The sequence below is a fragment of the Capricornis sumatraensis genome, chromosome 1 (assembly GCF_032405125.1).
Source record: "Capricornis sumatraensis isolate serow.1 chromosome 1, serow.2, whole genome shotgun sequence".
NCBI classification, from domain to species: domain Eukaryota; kingdom Metazoa; phylum Chordata; class Mammalia; order Artiodactyla; family Bovidae; genus Capricornis; species Capricornis sumatraensis.
The window spans coordinates 245,814,987-245,836,308 of NC_091069.1; the positions used below are offsets into that span (position 1 = coordinate 245,814,987).

A 21,322-nucleotide genomic window follows, 5' to 3' on the forward strand; every position below is an offset into this window, starting at 1 on the left:
AAAAGTACAATGCTGTGAAGAGTGTGAAGGGAATAATTTTATTTTCCTGTCGGGAGCCAGCATGAGGAATCCCACCCGTGACAAGGTCATGCGGAAGGAAGCCTGACAAAACGCAAGGACGTGTTCGGCTTCAGGGGTTCCCCCTGGAAATTCCTGAGCATCCACCCGCCAAGACCAGAGTCTGCCTGCTTTACTGTGTTATGCTTTCCACCTTCTCTTCTGTCATTAACAGGGGACTGTCCCCCCACCACCTTTTTCTGGAAAAAAATTAGAGCTTTTAGATAATAAATCTCCTGGGCATAATACGAGTGTTTCAATCCAAAAACCCCTCTGATGGCTTTCTAGCCTGCCTGCAGGACTCCTACAGCTGCGCATGTGATTGTTTGAGGCCTCCTGACTGCGGGAGGCACAGGAAGCCTAAAACATCCTAGGAATGTTGAGGCTTCCGAGGAGTCAAAATCATTAGAATAGGACTGATTAAAGGTTTCATTTGTTGAGCCAATACTTGCTGCCAAGTTTTCATATCTTTTATTTTTAGGTATAGTTGGTATATAGAAAAACACGTAATAGACCTGGTATTAGCAACATTAGATCTTTGAGTTAAGTACTTTCTTTGTTATAACCCACTGCACCTTTGTTCTACAGGAATGTAACTTTATTTAGTACTTTGAGGGCAATGCAGAGTAAAGAAAAAACACTTCTAGGGAAAAGGAGTTTTCTGCTTGATAGACAATTATCCAGGAAGGGAGCCATAAAAATGTTAACAAGCCTCTTGGCTAAAAGATAATGTAAACCACCTGAGACCTTTTGTATACGGGAAAGCCTTGTCTCAATGAGGGTCAGGACTGCTGCCCCTGCATAACTCTATTTCTTTATGTACAACTTGGGGTATATAAGCTGATTTTGAAAAGTAGTTTTTGGAGTCTTGCACCGATGCTGGGCTTCCCCATGTCGTTCTTTTCTTTTTCCGGCTGAATTCCCATCTGAAGCAGGGAGGCTCATCATGTCTACTTATTTGTCCCGGCTTCTAAGATCCGTAAGAGAGAGAGCCCAAGGCGGGGCACTCTCCGGTATTCAAGTGGACGCCGGTGGCCCAACGTACATGGTGCAAGTTCCTTGTCTGGAACTTTATTGGTCTTCTACATAATCCAAGTTATTCAGCCTTCTTTCTCTACTTAATTTTCCTACTATACCATTGTTTCTTAATCTAATCTTATATTAATAAATAAGTTTTTCCTCGCCAACGCCGTCCACCCTTCGAATTCCCTGGATCCACCAGGGCAGGACCCCGGCAATTTTCCTCTATGATTTTCTTGGTTTTCTTGCAAGTCACATAATAGCGACTGCTTCCTGAAGGCTTGAGTGTCATCATAAGGGTTTGCATGGATTGTCTCATTTGGTTCTTGAAACTGATTGCTGCGGTGCTGTAAATCAATCTTGGGTCTGCTCGCCCAGCACATAGCCAAGCCAGACTGCTGACACCAGGTTGTGGTGAAGGAAAATACAGCATTTGTTGCAGGTGCTGAACAAGGCAAACAGGCAGCTAATGCGCAAAAGACCCAAACTCCCTGATGGCTAAAAGGCAGTGTGAAGTGGGGAGGTCGCAGGGTACACGAGCAGCTCATGGACATTCTTCTGATTGGTAAGAAAACAGGGTGGTATTTCAGAAATCAATTCTATCAGCCTTTTGGTTCCAACTGGTCTGTGGTCTCTGCGCTTGTGGGGAGCAAGCAGCTAACTTCTTTCACCTGGTGGGGGTTTTGGAATCTGCAGAACAACTCAAGAATTTGGCTCAGAACATTGTCTAGAAGACTCTTGAGAGTTCCTTGGACTGCAAGGAGATTAAACCAGTCAATCCTAAAGGAAATCAACCCTGAATATTCATTAGAAGGACGGTTGATGAAGCAGAAGTTACAATACTCTGGCTACCTGACCTGAAGAGCCGACTCATTGGAAAAGACCCTGATGCTGGCAAAGATTAAGGACAGGAGGAGAAGGGGGCAACAGAGGATGAGATGGTTGGATGGCATCACCAATTCAGTGGACATGAATTTGAGCACACTCTAAAAGATAGTGAAGGACAGAGAAGCCTGGCGTGTTGCAGTCCATTGGGCGGCAAAAGTCAGACACAACTTGGTGACTGAAAAAAACCAACAACAACAAATGATCAATAGCCCTGGAGGAGGAGCTAAGGGTCCTTGATTTTTTTTTACAGCTAAACTGTTAATATTTTGTCTTGTTTGACTGTTTTCCTTTGTGTGTGTGTGTTTTCACTTCTCTGATTAAATCTGTTCTTTGGGACTTGGGCAAGGCCTAGGAGGCTAAAGCTTTTCTACAAACGAGGAGGAGTGGGGGCGGGGAGGGGAGGACCTGTACCTGGGGAGACTCTGCAGCATCCTTCTGGGTTTCAGTACCAGTGACCCCCCTCCCCCCCCCCCCCCCCCCCCCCCCCCCCCCCGGTTTACAGTGAGAGGAGTGGTCAAGGAGAAGTGTGATAACTTCCCCCGTGGGCCAGGACTCACTCCGGAGTCCACAGTCTTATGCTCTGGAACTACATGCTCACCTGTGGGAGTTTTAAACCCGACACCAGATGCTGTGAGACTCTATGAGGCTGTGAAGGCCTCCCTCGAGTGTTCTTATTGAGGGATCCCGCTCTCCAGCATCCTTCTATGTATTTTCCCTCTCTGTGTCTCCCCCATGGGTCTCTTCTCATCTTTGGAAAAGACCTGCCTCAGTGACAGGTCTGTCCTAAGGGTGCTGGGGGAGTGTGGTGGACCATGATCATGGCAAGCTAGGGTCTCCACTCGCTGTGCAAAGAGACACTTCCTTCCGCTCCCCACTTTGAGCCTTGAAATCCCCTCAGAGGTGGAAATCATCTGTCTTCCCCGTTTCAATGGGAGGAAAATTCCCGCTTCATAGTGAGGCTGAAAAACTTACCTGAACAAACAGAACTGGGATAGTGGTGGCTCTCTGGACAGGCTGGGGTCAGATACTTCAGGGAACGTTCCCTCTGGAGGAGGGGCATTGCTCCCCCCATCCCCAATCTTGCTGGGATTTCCGTGGACTGTGGAGTTGGGAGTGTGGAAAGGAGGGCATGGTCATGGCTTCCTGTCCACTGGCAGCTCTTTATTTACTGGGAGCTTTGGTGTTGGGACCAGCAGGACATGGAGTCTGAGCCATTAGATGGTCCCGACTGGTACACAGAAGGGCTACAGGGTACAGCTGACCTGGGTAGAGTCATCTCCTCACCACCTGCAAAACTGGTTGTCTTTCAGCCTGTGGATCCGGCAGTGAAATCATAGAGGGTCCCAAGAATGTCACGGCCCTGAAGGGCTCGGAGGCTCGCTTCAACTGCACCATCTCCCAGGGCTGGAAGCTCATCATGTGGGCTCTGAGAGGCACGGTGGTGCTGAGCATGACACCTAGTGAGCCCATCATCACCAGTGATCGCTTCACCTCGGCGAGCTACCAGGAGGGCAGGAACTTCATCTCTGAGATGATAATTCATGACGTGCAACTCAGCGATGCCGGGCAGGTCAAATGCAGCCTCCAGAACAGCGACCGGGATGGATCCGCCTTCCTTTCTGTTCAAGGTGTGTATGCAGGCTACTCTGAGGAGGAGCACTTGGAGTCCTCTGGGTAAAACATCAGGTTGCAAAGAACCTTCTGAAGCTCATGTCATGTGGGGACGTCTAGGGTCAGCCTTCTGTTGGTACTATGCTTGGAATTATTCTGAACTGATGGACATTATGCTGTTTATTTATCACCTCCCTCTCTCTCTCCCTTCTTCCCTGCCTTCCTTCTTCCGTGTATGGACTTGCCTTCGGTTGATACTATGCTGAGAATTTCTCTGAACCAACTAGTGTTTGTTGTTTTGCCATGTGTTTATTTCTCTCCTCCCTTCCTCACTATCTTTCTCCTTTCTTTCTTCCTGCTTCTCTTCCCCTCCCCTTCCATCTTTCCATTCCTTTATTTTCCATTTTCTCTTATTAAGGCTATGAAAGACAGTTTTTTAAAGTCACTTTCCCATCTGACCAATTTCAGTATGAACAGCTTTTCTGGAAGTATATCCTGGAATTCTAAGGCCAGTTGTGGTTGTCCGTCTTCAGCTTAGAGACAGAGTTGACAATCATTGCCCCTTTCCTAGTTTTTCGTATCCTGGCTCTGTTTCTTTGCCTGACATCATTTATCAACTTTGAATCATGCTTTAACTTTTTCCTCTTTCTGGCTGAATTTTCCTAATTTCTTTCCTGCCCCTAGTGAGTCTTACAATCAAAGGTGCATGTTCACTCAAACCTACCATGTCTTTTAGAGAAAATAAAACAGTAACAAAATTTTTGATAATGGACAACTTATTTTTCCTTTTATCATCCATTTTCATTATAGGGAAGTTGTGGCATCAAAGGTAATTTTGAGGTGCTGAAGATTATGCTACATAGTAAACAAAATAAAAGGATACTTTACAAGGATTCAGAATATATCAAAGTTTAATCATTTTGCATTCCTTGAAAATGTAACTGTAATATTTATAGATGTATTGGAGCTTTTACAGTTTCTAATTTCTATGGCAGCATCTCATTTAACAGACTACATTGTGGCTTTGAAATTTTTCTTATATGTATTTATTTGTTAGTTTAGGAGAACTTTCCAATGATTTGGTCTGTATCTGCACTGCTATCAAATCAAGTTTGATAATGTTTGGTGGAGATACAGGTCTACCTATTTCTACTTGCTTATTTTTAAATTTAGCCAAATTGTTTTATCTTTATTTTTATGTCTTTGATTTCGTGTGGTTTAATTAAGGGCACAATGATATTCTCTAAAGAAGTGATCATGTGAGGCTACCTGGATTATTGGCTTAGTTTGCACAGTGAAACTCTTACTCTAATAATTTGTGGTGTAAAGGAAAGAACACAGGACAAGGAATCAAAGATATGAGTTCTGGTTTTGTTTTCATCCCACCTTGGTGACTCCTGGAATGGCTCAATTTCTTTATCTTTAAAGTGGGGATAAGGCTCCCCTGCTCACATCACAGGTTTACTCTGAGGATCAGATGAAAAACTGGCTGAGGGGGGTTTGAAGACTCCCATGCTCTGTCTGTTTCAATTTACTGCATATGAAGCTGGGGGCCAGAGAGGTCTGAGGGTTAACAGCAGAGGCATGGGAGCCTGGCTGCCAGGTCAAAGTCCAGCTTTATCGCTAACTGTGTGACCTTGAATATATTACTTAGTGACCTTGTGCCGTAGTTTCCTCATCACAGGGCAGCTGTGAGATCAAAAGAGTAGGTCTGTATAAAAGCCTTTAGGTCAGCACCTGATTCATAGAAATCTCCATGTAGTCATTTGTTATTACTTATTGTGTTCCCAGTAGGGGCATGCCATTGCATTAGGCGTTTAAGGAAGACTCAATGGTAAGTGCAATAAGACACAATCGTATCCTTAAGAATTCGAGAAGAGTGGATAGGGACTTCCCTGGTGGCCCAGTGGTTAAGAATCCACCTTGTGAAGGAGAGGACTCGGGTTTGATCCCTGGTCAGGAAACTAAAATCCCTCGTGCCACGGAGCAGCTAAGTCTGCCTGCCACAACTACAGAATCTGTGTGCCACATGAAAGATCCTGCAGGCTGCAACAAAGATCCTGTGTGCAGCAACTAAGACCCAACACAGCCAAATAAATATTTTTTTAAAAAGAGTTGATGCTGAAGCTGAAGCCCCAGTACTTTGGCCACCTGATACGAAGAGCCGACTCATTAGAAAAGACCCTGATGGTGGGGAAGACTGAAGGCAGGAGGAGAAGGGGGTTGGCAGAGGATGAGATGGTTGGATGGAATCACTGACTCAGTGGACATGAGTTTGAGCAAGCTCCAGGAGATGGTGAAGGACAGGGAAGCCTGGTGTGCGGCAGTCCATGAGGTCACAAAGAGTCAGACACGAGAGAGTGACTGAACAACAACAACAACAACGACAACAAAGTGGATAATGCAAGGGCGTAAACAGCTGTGGTGCAATGTAGATGCTGGCCAGTGCAATGAGAGGGAGACAAGGTCAGGTTCAAACTGAAGGGAGGTGAGAGAATACTCCAGGAAGTATTCTAGGTTGGCTCCAGGGAGCAGGTGCCATATGAGATGTGCTTTGAAAGTCTGTAGAAAACAGGCAAAATGGAGAAATACCTCTGGATCAAGGAAACAGGGTCAAAGGCATGACTTATTATTGCTGTGCTTATGGCATATCAGATTCTTAAATCCATGTGGTTTTATAGCATCTTGCCTGAAGCTATGAATCTATAAAGTTGCCTGAATACTGCAAACATGCATTTTTTTATGTTGATAATTACTGTAGCTTTTGGTTTTTAACACAGATGGAAGAACAAGCATCTAGGGAAGTTACAGTCTTCCCCAAGATCACGTGGAAGGAACCCACAGATTGAGACAGAATTGCGTCCATTTACCCTGATTGTAATGATCTGAATGGTACTTCATTCAGTTCACTTCAAAAGCGTGTTTTTTTTCCCCCTTCCCGTGTATCTACAAGAAAAATAAAGAGATCTTACATAACTGCCTGTTGAGTCATCCAAAATCTATGTGGATGTTCTAGCTATCACCTTGTGAAAAGTGTTTTTCACACCGCTGGATGACCTTTGTGAAAGTCCGTGAGTGGGAAAAAGTGGATCACGTATACATACTGAAAAAGAAAATGCTTCAGGTTGAGTTTTTCTATTTACTGCCCAGTCCACCAATTAATCACACGCTGAAATCTAGACCTCAGGTGTTTTGAGGGCCACTAAGACTGGGGTACAAGGCCACTAAAGCGGTAGTATTCCTCCTCAGCTCCTGTCTTCTTAAACACCTCCATCATGAAGCAATGAATGAAATGGAAAGAATAAGCACAAACCCCTGCAGCCTGCAGAGGGGCAAATCCATTCCTCTCTCACTATATTTACGGAAATCCTTGAGATAGCTAATGTGCTTCACTTACTTTAAGACACTATTCAAGAAAGAACTAATGGGAAATCTAACATTTCAGAGTAAGAAGGGCTTTCAGAGCTGATTCCGTTCAGTCTAGTCTGGAAACTCCCCAGCGTCTTCTCTCAGGATGGTTTATGAGAATACATGTTTCCATAGTCATATTAAGATGTTATTGTCTTTCTCGTACGTTGTCATGAGTGTACAGGGAGTTTCCCACTGAACACTGGGAAGGTCTGCATAATTGAGTAGACCGGCATTTTCCAAGTGGCTGATGTATGATACAAAATCATGCAAGGATAAAAGATCCATTCAAAGTGCCAGATAGAGCAATGAATTCTAATGTAATGGAATAAAAGTTTATTTGTGTGGTTTCAGTTTACAGTGTGTGTGAAAGTTGCTCATTTGTGTATGACTTTTTGCAACCCCATAGACTGTAGCCAGCCAGGTTTCTCTGTCCATGGAATTCTGCAGGTCAAAATACTGGAGTGAGTAGCCATTCCTTTCTCCAGGGGATCTTCCCAACCCAGGGATTGAACCCAGGTCTTCCGCATTGCAGGCAGATTCTTTACCATCTGAGCCACCAGGGAAGCCCTCCACAATGTAAATAAACTTTAAGAAAACACTACTGTCAAGTTTTGGTGTAGTATTAAAGAATAGCCATGATTATCTGAAAAGCCTCCTTACCACTCCAACCATATATCTGTGTGAAGTTAGATTTTCATATTCTCTTTATATAATCCAAAGAAAGCAATATATGGTGACAGATTGAAGGCAGCCACATGGTGTTAAAGAGATTTGCATAAATAGAAAACAGTGTCATTTTTCTTACTAAATTTATTTAGGTTAAAATATATTTTCATAAAAATATGTTAATCCATATTAACCAGCAAAAGTGTTAGTTGCTCAGTTGTGTCTATTTGTGATCCCTTGGACTATAGTCCACTATGCTCCTCTGTCCATGGAATTCTCCAGGCAAGAATACTAGAGTGGTTAGCCATTCCCTACTCCAGGGGATCTTCCTGACCCAGTGATCAAGTCTGGAGCCTTCTGCATTGCAGGCAGATTCTTTATCTTCTGAGCCATCTGGGAAGTAATGGGTTGCTGCTGCTGCTGCTAAGTCACTTCAGTCGTGTCCGACTCTATGCGACCCTATAGATGGCAGCCCACCGGGCTTCACCGTCCCTGGGATTCTCCAGGCAAGAACACTGGAGTGGGTTGCCATTTCCTTCTCCAATGCATGAAAGTTAAAAGTGAAAGTGAAGTTGCTCAGTCGTGTCTGACTCTTAGCGACCCCATGGACTGCAGTCTACCAGGCTCCTCCGTCCATGGGATTTTCCAGGCAAGAGTACTGGAGTGGGTTGCCATTTCCTTCTCCAATGCACAAAAGTGAAATGGGTTACTAATGTTATTTTAAAATATGTGTTTGAAAATAAGCAAATATTTAATTCTAATTTCAAATATGGGAAATATAGATAGACCCCACTTAAACCAAAGGTCTTTGGCATCCTCAGCCATTTTTAAGAGTATGAAAGGTATTAAAACCAAAATGTTTGGGAACCACTGATCTAAGTTAAAGCCTCTTGCTCACCAGGTAGTAAAAAGAGAGCCTGAGAATTTCAGTGATCTGCCCAAGGTGATGACAATTTTGTGGGAAAGTCAGGATCCAGAACAGATTCTTTGATTCTTAGTTCAGTGTTTTTTCCATTATAAAATGTGAGAGGGAGTTTTAGGAAATTTTAATTTGAATATTTCAATGTCTATGTAATTCACTAAGGCTGTGTCTTTTCCGGGGCCAATTCTCAGGTTATTTTAGTAATAGTAGCACATACAAGTGCTATTTTCAGATGGGTTATTTGCAGTGTGAGCCCTGGCATATGCAAGGGAGTCTTCACTAAAAACTTTAAAATAATTGATCTAGTATATTTTGATACAGGATTTAAGGTAGTTATTTCTATGATTAGATTAGATTTGTATCTAATTTGTACCTAGAAAAATATTTTAAGGCAATATCATAGGAAATTATATTTTTAAATGTGTTGTCCCAAAATAAAGAAAAATGAATCTGATTGATCAAAGAAAGGCCAGGAGAGACTTGCTTCCATCATGAAACTCTGAGAAGTGTTCTCTCTACAACGAAAAGAATGTAAAGATTCTTTCCCTTTTTGCATTGGTTCTTAGGGCAGCCCAGAACAAGTTTGCAACTCTGCTGCAGCGATCCTGTAGCCCTCTGTGGTGGGCACATTCATCCCATCTTTCCCATGTAATTTATATTTCCCTGGATCCTGATTTTTTTAATTTAAAGAAAATGCTTATTGTTTATTGCCTGTGAAATTTAACAAGGATATTTTCAAAAGGTAATAACAGTCAATCAGAGAAGATTGCTTTAAGACAATTTAAAAAACCCTTAAGTGAAAAAATGAAAAAACATGGAAAGATGTGAACTACAGATATATTATAATTAACAACAAAATAAATGATCAGTGAAGATGAAAGACAAGCCCCTAAAATTTTCCAAGAATTTGGTGAAAGAATACAATTAAATAGACATATATATAGATAACCATGTGAAGAATGAATCCCAGGGTTTCTATATGCATATAATAGGGATTCTAGATAAATGGAATAGAACAGAAAGAGGAAATGCAATCAAAACTAATAGAAGAAAATTATGTGTTGAAAGAGAACACAAGTGTTTGAATTAAGTATGCTTCCCAAGTCCCTGGATCCTGATTTTTTATTTATTCATTTTCTCTGGAATCTATATTTTCTGGTGAGCCACCTCCCCTTCTTCTATGAACCTGACAGGTGTAAACCAAATACACAGATCAAACCTGACTTATGGTTTCCGGATACAGACACAGTCAATTTGGGCTGGGGAAGACAGTGCTCATGCAATGTGATCTAAAGGAACATTTTTGGAAAAATCTGGCCCTGAGAGGCGTGATCATTCCCTCGATCATTTCTTTTTTCTCCTTTAGTCATGGGGCAGTTGCTCATTCCTGAAGGCAGCCTTGTAGTCATTGAGGATAAGCCTTGTAATGTGACTTGCCGTGCACAGAACTGGACCACGCTCCCAGATCTTTCCTGGGAGATAGGGGTTCCCGTGAGCCATTCAAGCTATTATTCCGTTCCGGAGCCTGAGGACCTTCAAAGTGCAGTGAGCATCCTTGCTCTGACACCGCAGGGCAATGGCACTCTGACTTGTGTGGCTGAGATGAAGGGGCTGGATGTCCGTGAGTCTGTAACTGTCAATCTCACTGTGGTTCCGCCTCCCTTGGGTAAGTGAAGACTTTTTGCTTCATACAAAGTGAATTATTATTGCATGCTTTACATTTACGTACTGTGCTGCTTAATCAACGATGCCCAGGAAAATCGTATGGTGACTCTGATCTCAGGAAGGGATGGTGGTGGAGACAAAGGACGTGTGTCAGCTTCTTGACCCTGAATTTCACATTTTAATTCCCTCTTCAAGTGTTTCTCTCTTTTCTACTTGCATATGGAAATCACTGAGAATCTTGACAGCTGCTTATAAAACAGCATTAGGTTTTCAGATATAAATTCTTGAATTCAGTGTTTTTCTCTAGCTCTCACCCGTTGTTCCTGTCTGATCCCATCTCCTGTGCCAATAGGAAAGGAATTCTTCTCATTTTTGAGGAGGGTGTGCATTTTCTCAGGGATTCCTTCCAATCTTAGTGGAATTAGGAGGGATCATTTTTTTACACAGCAAATCCACAGTCTATCTGAAAGTACCAGGTCTATGTATTAAAAAAAAAATGCACAAAATGACATAAGTTTAAAATTTAGATCCAAAGGGAATCTGCTGTAGGGTCCTTGTTGTTCAGTCACTAAGTCATGTCAGACTCTTTGCAACCCCGTGACCCCATGGACTGCAGCACACCAGGCTTCCCCGTCCTTCACTCTCTCTCGGAGTTTGCTCAAGTACACGTTCACAGTGTTGATGATGCCATCATCAACAGGGTCCTTGGCAAATGCCAGACTCTGACTACACATCTTCATGGGGCCGCTCTGAGCCTGCTTAAGCTCAGAAAGCACAAGGGTGGGGGCTGGAGGTGTGTTTTCACACCTACTTTTTGGAAAAGTGAAAGGAAAGGAGGCCCAGAGAAGGACTACACTCTGTTCTAGGTCATATGCTGATGGCACAGAGGGATCCCAAAGCCTGGACGAGTTCTCCCATGTTCCATTATTCTTCCCACTATGAAAACATCTTCACTTAAGATCTTCCAAAGTTTGGAACAAAGTTACAGCCATAGCAAGATTAATAATAACAATAATAAAAATAAAAAACAGCACTACATATCACTTATTAAGTAAAGACTATTTTTTTCCAGCTCAGTGTTTCACTTTATTATTTTTTTAAATTTTTATTGGTGTACTTTGGCCACCTCATGTGAAGAGTTGACTCATTGGAAACGACTCTGATGGTGGGAGGGATTGGGGGCAGGAGCAGAAGGGGATGACAGAGGATGAGATGGCTGGATGGCATCACTGACTCAATGGACGTGAGTCTGAGTGAACTCCGGGAGCTGGTGATGGACAGGGAGGCCTGGCGTGCTGTGATTCATGGGGTCGCAAAGAGTCGGACACGACTGAACTGAACTGAACTGAACTGATTTAAAATGTTGTGTTAGTTTCCGCTGTACCGTTAAGTGAATCAGCTATATGTATACGTACCAAACAATGTATCTCCTCTTTAAATACACTAGTTTAAGTGGCTCTCAAATATTAACCAAATTAACCTGCACAGCTTTGTCATGAGCGGATGCCGTTATATTCCTGCTCTAAAGATGAGATGATGGGGGAGCATTGTTTGGAACATGTCCATGTTTATAGTAGATGGCAGAGGTGTGCCTTGCCAGTGTGTGTCAAATCTGCTTACCTGTCCACTCTGCCCTCCAGTCCACTCTGCCCTCCCCCTGTGAGCAGCCCTGGAAGGTGTGTGTGTCCTGGGGCTGTGTAACCTCAGACTGGGTGCTTAAACAACAGGTATGGTTTCTCTCAAAGCTCTGGAGGCTGGGTGTCTGAGATCAAGGTGTGGACAGGGTTGGCTTCTTCTGAGGACCAGCCTGTTCCAGACCTCTCCCCCAGCTGTTACTGAATCCAAGGTCACTCTGCTCACTGCACAACAGCCGGATAAATCCAAGAGATGAGATATTGAGGCAAGGAATATGACTTTATTCAGAAAGTCAGCTGACTGAGAAGGTGGCAGACTAATGCCTCAAAATAACCATTTTATTGGGGTCTGGATGCCAGGTTCTTTTATAGAACAGAGATGGGGGGAGGTGAGGAAACAAAGTAAAGAGGCCATAAGTCTTGCAAATATCTCCTAGAATGGCAATCCTCAGGCAGGGGATGTGTTTATTTCTTTCATCCTGCCACCCACAGGTGGACAGAGGCCTGAATAAAGGCATTTTGGTTTAATAGTCAGGCATAGGGGCAGGGTTTCCTGAGGCAGGCCACTTTGTACGGGCAGTGTCCTTTCAGTGAACCAAAGCAACAGGAAGGAAGGTTAAAGAAACAGATCCAAATGGAGCTGTAATTGGCTCTTCCCTATAACACAGCTTCTGGTGGTTTGCTGGCCATCTGTGGTGTCCCTTGGCTTATGGACACTGCATCACACTGATCTCTGCCTTCGTCTTCACATGATGTTCTCCCTGTATATGTGGCTGTGTCCAAACTCCACCCCCTCCCTTTTTTAAAAAATAAAGACACCAGTCATATTGGATAAGGGGCCACTCTATCCAGTATGACCTCATCTTAACTAAATTCCATCTTCAACAACACTGTTTCCAAACAAAGTCACATTCTGAGGTTCTAGAAGATAGGACTTTAACAAATGAATTTTACATGTGTGCATGCTAAGTCACTTCAGTCCTTTTCAACTCTTTGCAACCCTTTGAACTGTAGCTCTCTTCTCTGTCCACGGGATTCTCCAGGTGAAAATACTGGAGTGGGTTGCCATGCCCTCCTCCAGGGGATCTTCCTGACCCAGGGACTGAAACCAGGTCTCTTGTGTCTCCTGCATTGGCAGGTGGGTTTTTTTTTTTTTTTTTTTTTTTTACCACTAGTGCCACCTGGGAAGCTTGGGGAGAGACAATTCACTGCACAACAGATGATGTCTCTGTGAACCTGTGAAAAGCCATTTAGAGCCTAATGTGTTTAGATCCTGTTATCCTGAACTTTACACTGCAGGTAATAATCCCCAGTGTAGTACCAGCACAAGCCCACGCTCTTGATGTTTGGCCCTTGTCTCCAACTCAGACATCCCCAGAGATCATGCAGACAACAAAAATGAAAGCATGTGTGAACACACGTGTCAGGTAGGAGACAGATTGTAGGGGCTTGTTAGGAATCAGACAGCATGCCCCAGCCACACAGAGAAGGTGGACCAGCTCCAACTGGTGATTGCCAACAGAAATGGGAGTTCAGGACCACCAGAGCTTTGACCTGCTTCTGTGAATATCTGTCTTTTTGACGGTAAAGATCACAGAGATCTGTTTTTTTTTTTTTTTCTGGCTTTAAGTCAGGGTTAACTTATTTCAGTTTATGAGACTCCAAAGAATTTAGCTTATTTCCTACTAAGACTACATATGAAGAGGAAGCTAGAATTCAAGCCTAACTTGCTTTTCTTACTAGTTTGGACAATTAAAAACCTTTAGAAAAGTTGCAAGAATAGTACAAGGAGTACCAATGTATCTTCACTTAGACACAATAGATGTGAACCTCTTCTCATGTTTGCTTCTCTCTCTCAGCTTTTCTTTCCCTCCCTCCCTCCTTGTCTTCCCCCTCCCTATCTTCTGTCCATCCTTCCCTCATTCTTTTTACAATTCTTTTTCTCTCTCTCTCTTTCCTTCCTTCCTTCCCTTCTTTCCCATTTAAGATTTGCTTGGAGGTTTATGACACTTTACCCCTGAATACCCCAGCATACGTATCATAAAAACAAGGCCATTCTAATGAACCTCAATGTTCTTGGAAGTCAGGAACTTTAATATTGATACAATACTATTATACAATATTCAGTTCATATTCAAATTTCTCCCATTGTCCTTTCTAGATGCTTCCCCCCAAGCCAGTACCCAGCTAAAGACCATGTACCTTTGGTTGTCATGTCTTCTTTGCTCTCCATTAATATCCTGTGGTCCTTTTTTGTCTTTTCTGATAAAAACGTCTTTGAAGGATCCAGACCTTTATTGCAAGAAGCCTTTCAATATGGATTTGTCTGAGTTTTCCCAACATACTTGATGATGGTCAAATATTTTTGCCAAGTTATGAGTAATGTCATGTGGGCACATGATGCCAGTTTTCTTGATTACTGGTAATAAGTTTGATCATCTGATTAAAACAACATCCCCTAGATTTCTCTATTGGAAAGGTACATTTTAGCTTTTATAATTAATATGTAATCTATAAATACTGTGTGAATATCTGTTTCTTGGCAGTCTTTCACCTAATAATATTTGCATTCATAGATAAGTCATTGCCCAAATCACTTATTTCTTTGGTGGCTGTAAAAGAATGATTTTCTGGTTCTACCATTTTTCTGTATTTTTTAGTTGTCATTTTTCTGTAATGGGTGTCTTAGGTGACACAGTGATAAAGACATGTTTCAATGCCATTCTCCCAAATCATCCCACCCTCTCCCTCACAGTCCAAAAGTCTGTTCTATACATCTGTGTCTCTTTTGCTGTCTCGCATACAGGGTTATCATTACCATCTTTCTAAATTCCATATATATGTGTTAGTTTACTGTATTGGTGTTTTTCTTTCTGGCTTACTTCACTCTGTATAATCGGCTCCAGTTTCATCCATCTCATTAGAACGGATTCAAATGTATTCTTTTTAATGGTTGAGTAATACTCCATTGTGTATATGTACCACAGCTTTCTTATCCATTCATCGGCTGATGGACATCTAAGTTGTTTCCATGTCCTGGCTATTATAAACAGTGCTGCAATGAACATTGGGGTACATGTGTCTCTTTCAATTCTGGTTTCCTTGGTGTGTATGCCCAGCAGTGGGATTGCTGGGTCATAAGGCAGTTCTACTTGCAATTTTTTAAGGAATCTCCACGCTGTTCTCCATAGTGGCTGTACTAGTTTGCATTCCCATCAACTGTGTAAGAGGGTTCCCTTTTCTCCACATCCTCTCCAGCATTTATTGCTTGCAGACTTTTGGATCACAGCCATTCTGACTGGTGTGAAATGGTGTAAACTTCCAAACTCATTCTATGAGGCCACCATCACCCTAATACCAAAACCTGACAAAGATGTCACAAAAAAAGAAAACTACAGGCCAATGTCACTGATGAATATAGATGCAGGAATCCTCAACAAAATTCTAGCAATCAGAATCCAACAAAACATTAAAAAGGTCATACACCATGACCAAGTGGGCTTTATCCCAGGGATACAAGGATTCTTCAATATCCGCAAATCGATCAGTGTAATTCACCACATTAACAAATTGAAAAATTAAAGCCATATGATTATCTCAATAGATGCAGAGAAGGCCTTTGACAAAATTCAACATCCATTTATGATAAAAACTCTCGAGAAAGCAGGAATAGAAGGAACATACCTCAACATAATAAAAGCTATATATGACAATCCCACAGCAAACATTATCCTCAATGGTGAAAAATTGAAAGCATTTCCCCTAAAGTCAGGAACAAGACACGGGTGCCCACTTTCACCGCTACTATTCAACATAGTTCTGGAAGTTTTGGCCACAGCAATCAGAGCAGAAAAAGAAATAAAAGGAATCCAAATTGGAAAAGAAGAAGTAAAACTCTCACTGTTTGCAGATGACATGATCCTCTACATAGAAAACCCTAAAGACTCCACCAGAAAATTACTAGAGCTAATCAATGAATAAAGTTGCAGGATATAAAATCAACACACAGAAATCCCTTGCTTTCAGGCAATTTAAATGTGACAAAGTATGGTCCAGGATTTGAAAGGGAAGATTGAAAAAAAAGTTCTATTAGCACCAATGGAATGAAACTGTTCAAACCACACACTTTACTAAGGCAATAATGCAACAAAGAGCTCTGGTGTGACTGATGATGCCTTGTAGAAATGGATCTGGAGATGAGCTTGTCTGCAAAGTTTGTCTTTTGTAGGGAAAGGGCAAGGGGCATTCACTTTCCCTTGATGGGGTGTAATTCAGCTGAATTCTTCTTAGCCCGGGACCAGTGAAGTGAGCAGGCTTAATTATGGCATCTGGAGTTCCAACAGCTTCACAGAGGAGAGCGTGATGGGTATGTTTCAATGAGTCCCATTTTATTGGACTCATTTGGAGATGGGTAATTTGTTTCTAAATTATTCATCAAGATCCAGAGCAGCTGGTGCCTGGTGGTGTGTTGTGTGTTTTATGCAAGTTTTAGTAGCTGAAGACCTTGTTACCACCTGGGTTAGGGGAGTTGGCTTCTGGAAGCCAAGCCACGTTTATGAAGAGCTGAGAATGCACGAGGCTGTGCTTGTTCAGGCTTCCTCAGGAATCAGATAAAAACATCAGTCCTGTCACCCATTTCCTAAAAGTGCAAGGAGTTTGTGTTCATTTTGGGGGTAATCCTTTTGAGCCCTTGAGGAAAGTGACATTGACAGCTTAGGAAGCTTGATGAGTTTAAGCCAAAAGTTTGCATGAAGTGCTTATTGATTCTATAAAGAAAAGCATATTGAAAGGCACATGCTGGTGTCTTTTTAAATTGATTTTCTTGATTATAGAGGTAATACAGACTTTAAGATCACAGACGTACAGACAGCAAGAAGGTGAAAGCCCCTCTCACTCCTGCCTTGGGCCAAGCTCCCTCACCCCTCTGTCTGACCGCCTGGGTCATTTTCTCCACAAACTTGCAAGTGTTCAGGCTGTAGACTGTGCAAGTGAAGCCATAGTTTTAGGACACATGATTGCCTTGTAGACTGTGGTGATTCCTGGTGAGATCTGAGTTCTGTGGGATGTGGTCCTTTTGAGAGCAGACAAGAGTGGTGGGTGTGACCATCTTTGTTGGAATTTGGGCACTGGTTGTGTGACATTGGGCAAGTCCTATGCCTTCGTGGCATAGTTTTCTTATGGGTAAAATGAGGGGCAGGGAAGAGAATAGGACACACATTTCCCCTCCTTGGCTGCTTGTTAAGGGAGCTTTAACACTTATGCTGATTCTCAGGCCCCACCCCAGAGTTCTGTCTCAGTCTGTGTAGAATCTGGAAGTCAGCATTTATTATTATTATTTTAAAAAGCTCCCAAATTACTGAGCAAGCAGGATTAGGAGCTACTGAAATGGAAACTTTCTAAGGCCCCGCCTCCCAGCCCAGCCTCATCAGATGCTACTCTTCACAGACTTGTTGCCAGACAGCGTGGACTCAATTCCCAGCTTGCCTTCTTACTCACAGTGTGACATGAGGCAGGTGACTTAACCTCTCTGAGCCTCAGTTTTCTCATCTGTGAAACAGAAAATAATAATAATCCCTACCATCTAGGGTGGTTATTGGTATGAGAAGTAAGTTGCTTTAAAAACCCAGTGCCTGCACCAGAGCCTACAGGACAGGAGAGTGAGCCATGGTTCTCCTTTATTTTGTGGATTCAGTGATCTCCCATGTCCTTTCTGGCCCACATAGAAGCATATTTTGCACATTCTGGTACTGACATTTTGCAGTCATCCTGCTGGTTTTGAGAAAGTCTATGTGCCCTTTTAAAACTCTGAGCACTTCTGTGAGAGCACCTGGGATCTATTTTCCTTTTCTTCACAGATGGGAAAAGGACAATCTCAGAGCTGAGATTAAAGTCACACTGTAAATTCAGTCTTGCAGTCCTTGTGTGCAGGCAGTTATGGGAGGGAATATAGGGAGGAAGGCAGGTGGCATTGATCTTGGAGGTAATCTTACTTAGTCACTGTTTGTGGGTAACAGGTATAGTATACCCAGGGATCGAACCTGGGTCTCTTCCTTTGCAGGCAGATTCTTTATCACCTGAGCCGCCAGAGAAGCCCATAGTATATCCATCCATACCCGCAAATCTTCTTTCCATCTTGACTCATTGTGCCCACACCCTTTGCTAAGACACAAATCAGGGACTGGTGTCCACTGAGAGTTTCTGATTCTTATAGGACCTGAGCTGCAACTTTCCAGGCAAGAATTTTCCAGATTAGAGACCCAATGTGGCAGAATAAAGAGTCTGAGACTCTGGGGCTTCCCTGCTCTGAGCGCCCTTGGCCAACCTTTAATGGAGCTTTATCCTGAGTGTTTTATTTGCACAATGAAGGGGTTGGGTAATGGATGAGATTATTCCAAGATTGTGTTTTCTGTTCCATGTCATGATTTTCATTTTATCAATATAAGACTATTGTTTCTCTTTCAACCCACTGTAAATGTGCTCATTTAAAAATTGTTGTTTAGTTGCTCAGCAGTGTCTGACTCTTTTGAGACCCCAGTGGACTGTAGCTGGCCAGGCTCCTCTGTCCATCCAATTTTCCAGGCAAGAATACTGGAGAGGGTTGCCATTTCCTTCTCCAGGGGTCTTCCTGACCCAGGGATTGAACCGTCATCTCTTGCATTGGCAGGTGGATTCTTTACCACTGAGTCACCAGGGAAGCCTTGTTCATTTAAAAATTAGCCTCATGCTAAACATAGATACCTGTGATATATATGCATGTGTGTACATATATATACATACTGTGATATCAATTAAAAGTTATTATTAAAGTAAGGAAGGAGAGCTATGATTAACCTAGACAGCATATTAAAAAGCAGAGACATTACTTTGCCAACAAACATCCATCTAGTCAAGGCTATGGTTTTTCCAGTAGTCATGTATGGATATGAGAGTTGGACTATAAAGAAAGCTGAGCACTGAAGAATCGGTGCTTTTGAACTGTGGTGTTGGAGAAGACTCTTGAGAGTCCCTTGGACCACAAGGAGATCCAACCAGTCCATCCTAAAGGAAATCAGTCCTGGATATTCACTGGAAGGACTGATGCTGAAGCTGAAACTCCAATCCTTTGGCCACCCAATGTGAAGAACTGACTCACTAGAAAAGACCCTGATACTGGGAAAGATTGAAGGTGGAGAAGAAGGGGCTCACAGAGGATGAGATGATTGGATGGCATCACTGACTCAATAGACATGACTTTGAGGAAGCTCCGGGAGTTGGTGATGGACAGGGAGGCCTGGTATGCTGCAGTCCATGGGGTCACAAAGAGTTGGACATGACTGAGCGACTGAACTGAACTGAAGGAAGTTTCCTCTGTGTGGCTCCAATCCTAAATTACATCTGTTTGCAATGCACACCCTATGCTTTTCCCCTGGAGCAGAGAGAGGGCATAAGTCTTTCTTCGGTGGGAAACTCTGTGGGAGATTTGACCCCCAGTGTAGCGAGGTAACAGCCAATAGGAAGCAAAAATCTGAGCCGTGTGGTTCCTGAGGTAAGTTGCCATGTTGGTGAGAGCCTGGGGCTTTTAGGTGAGTGCAAACATCCCTCTTTTGAAGTTGGTGGTTAAATTAAGGGACACGAGAGGCAGGCAGGGTGCAATATCACCCTCTCTCTTTCTTGATTCTGTTTCCCATGCCAGCGAGGTGGCCTCCCTTCCTTCAAATAGGCCCTCCCTAGGGTTATCTTGCTGTGCAAGATTAGGGGGAAGATTGTCATGCTAAGGAACAGCTGACCCAAGCTGGCATGCTGAGAGTTTTTTCCAGCAGCAGAGGAAACGCCCCTGATAGAGCGTTTGAGTAAGTCAACAGTGTGTTGACTTTTTCCAGTAAGAATTTCAAGTCTTTCTCTCGAATCTTGAGCCAGACCCACCTCTGCCGGCTCCCTTCTTATAGAACTCCTATTCTTTTCAAACTTCAGTTTGTAAAAAGGGTTCATTGGGCCTAATTTAAGATCAGCACTGCAATCTGGAACATATACACGGGACCTCACAGTGTTTGGCACTTTGATCTGTGCCTCTTGAGTTTCTGAACAGCCTGGTGGGGTGAGAATTGTTACTAACATGTGAACCCAAGGCTAAAGGGAGCATAGGCACACGGTGGCCATGAAATTTGATTGGTTCTGTTGACACGGAGCCTGAAGCTCTCTAAGTCACAAGGCTTCTGAAGAGTGGACGGAGTATGAATATCCTAAAGCAGTTCTGGGTTTAATAATTTTGTCATCATATCAGTGGGAGGGATAATATAGGGGTTCCCTGGGATGTGGCAGTTTGCTTGGGCAGTGTTTACATCTTGACTGCACTCAGGGATTCTCAAAGTGTGGATCACCAACCACCTGCCTCAGAATCACCTGGGGTACCATTACAGACCCCTGACTCGGCATCAAGGAAGCTGGCTCTGAATCCATGAGCACAGCAAACATTTCAGGTGATGCTTGGGAGTCTGCTTTCTGTGGAGCAAGGGGACGAGTGATGTTACTCTCTGGATGTGACTGATGTTAAGGGACTGGCTTGTTTTTTGACCATATACTGTATTTTATCTCATTTTTATTTTTTTAAATTGAAGTGTAGATGATTTACAATGTTGTGTTAGTTCCAGGTGTACAGCACAGTGATCCAGGTATATATTCTTTTACAGATTATCTTCCCTAAATTATTATACAATATTGAGTATAGTTTCCTGTGCTATACTGTAGGTCCTTGTTGTTTATCTGTTTTATGTATAGATATACCCATTTGAATGCAGAATAGCAAGGAGAGATAAGAAAGTCTTCCTCAGTGGTCAGTGCAAAGAAATAGAGGAAAACAATGGAATGGGAAAGACTAGAGATCTCTTCAAGAAAATTAGAGAGACCAAGGGAACATGTCATGCAAAGATGGGCTCAATACAGGACAGAAATGGTATGGACCTAACAGAAGCAGAAGATATTAAGAAGAGGTGGCAAGAATACACAGAAGAACTGTACAAAAAGATCTTCACGACCCAGATAATCACGATGATGTGATCACTCATCAAGAACCAGACATCCTGGAATGTGAAGTGAAGTGGGCCTTAGGAAGCATCACTATGATCAAAGCTAGTGGAGGTGATGGAATTCCAGCTGAGCTGTTTCAAATCCTGAAAGATGATGCTGTGAAAGTGCTGCACTCAATATACCAGCAAATTTGGAAAACTCAGCAGTGGCCACAGGACTGGAAAAGGTCAGTGTTCATTCCAATCCCAAAGAAAGGCAATGCCAAAGTATGCTCAAACTACTGCACAACTGCACTCATTTCACATGCTAGTAAAGTCATGCTCAAAATTCTCCAAGCCAGGCTTCAACAATACGTGAACCATGAACTTTCAGATGTTCAAGCTGGTTTTAGAAAAGGCAAAGGAACCAGAGACCAAATTGTCCACATCCGCTGGATCATTGAAAA

General features: G+C 42.9%; 1 protein-coding gene across 1 annotated transcript in view; it reads left to right on the forward strand.

Annotated features, from left to right (window-relative positions):
* Positions 1 to 21,322, forward strand: part of IGSF5 (immunoglobulin superfamily member 5) — a 55,478-nt gene that overhangs the window by 11,199 nt on the left and 22,957 nt on the right. The window contains exons 3-4 of the mRNA XM_068970816.1: positions 3,276 to 3,593; positions 9,942 to 10,241. Of these exons, the coding sequence (XP_068826917.1) occupies positions 3,276 to 3,593; positions 9,942 to 10,241 (618 nt within the window). The remainder of the gene's footprint in view (positions 1 to 3,275; positions 3,594 to 9,941; positions 10,242 to 21,322) is intronic.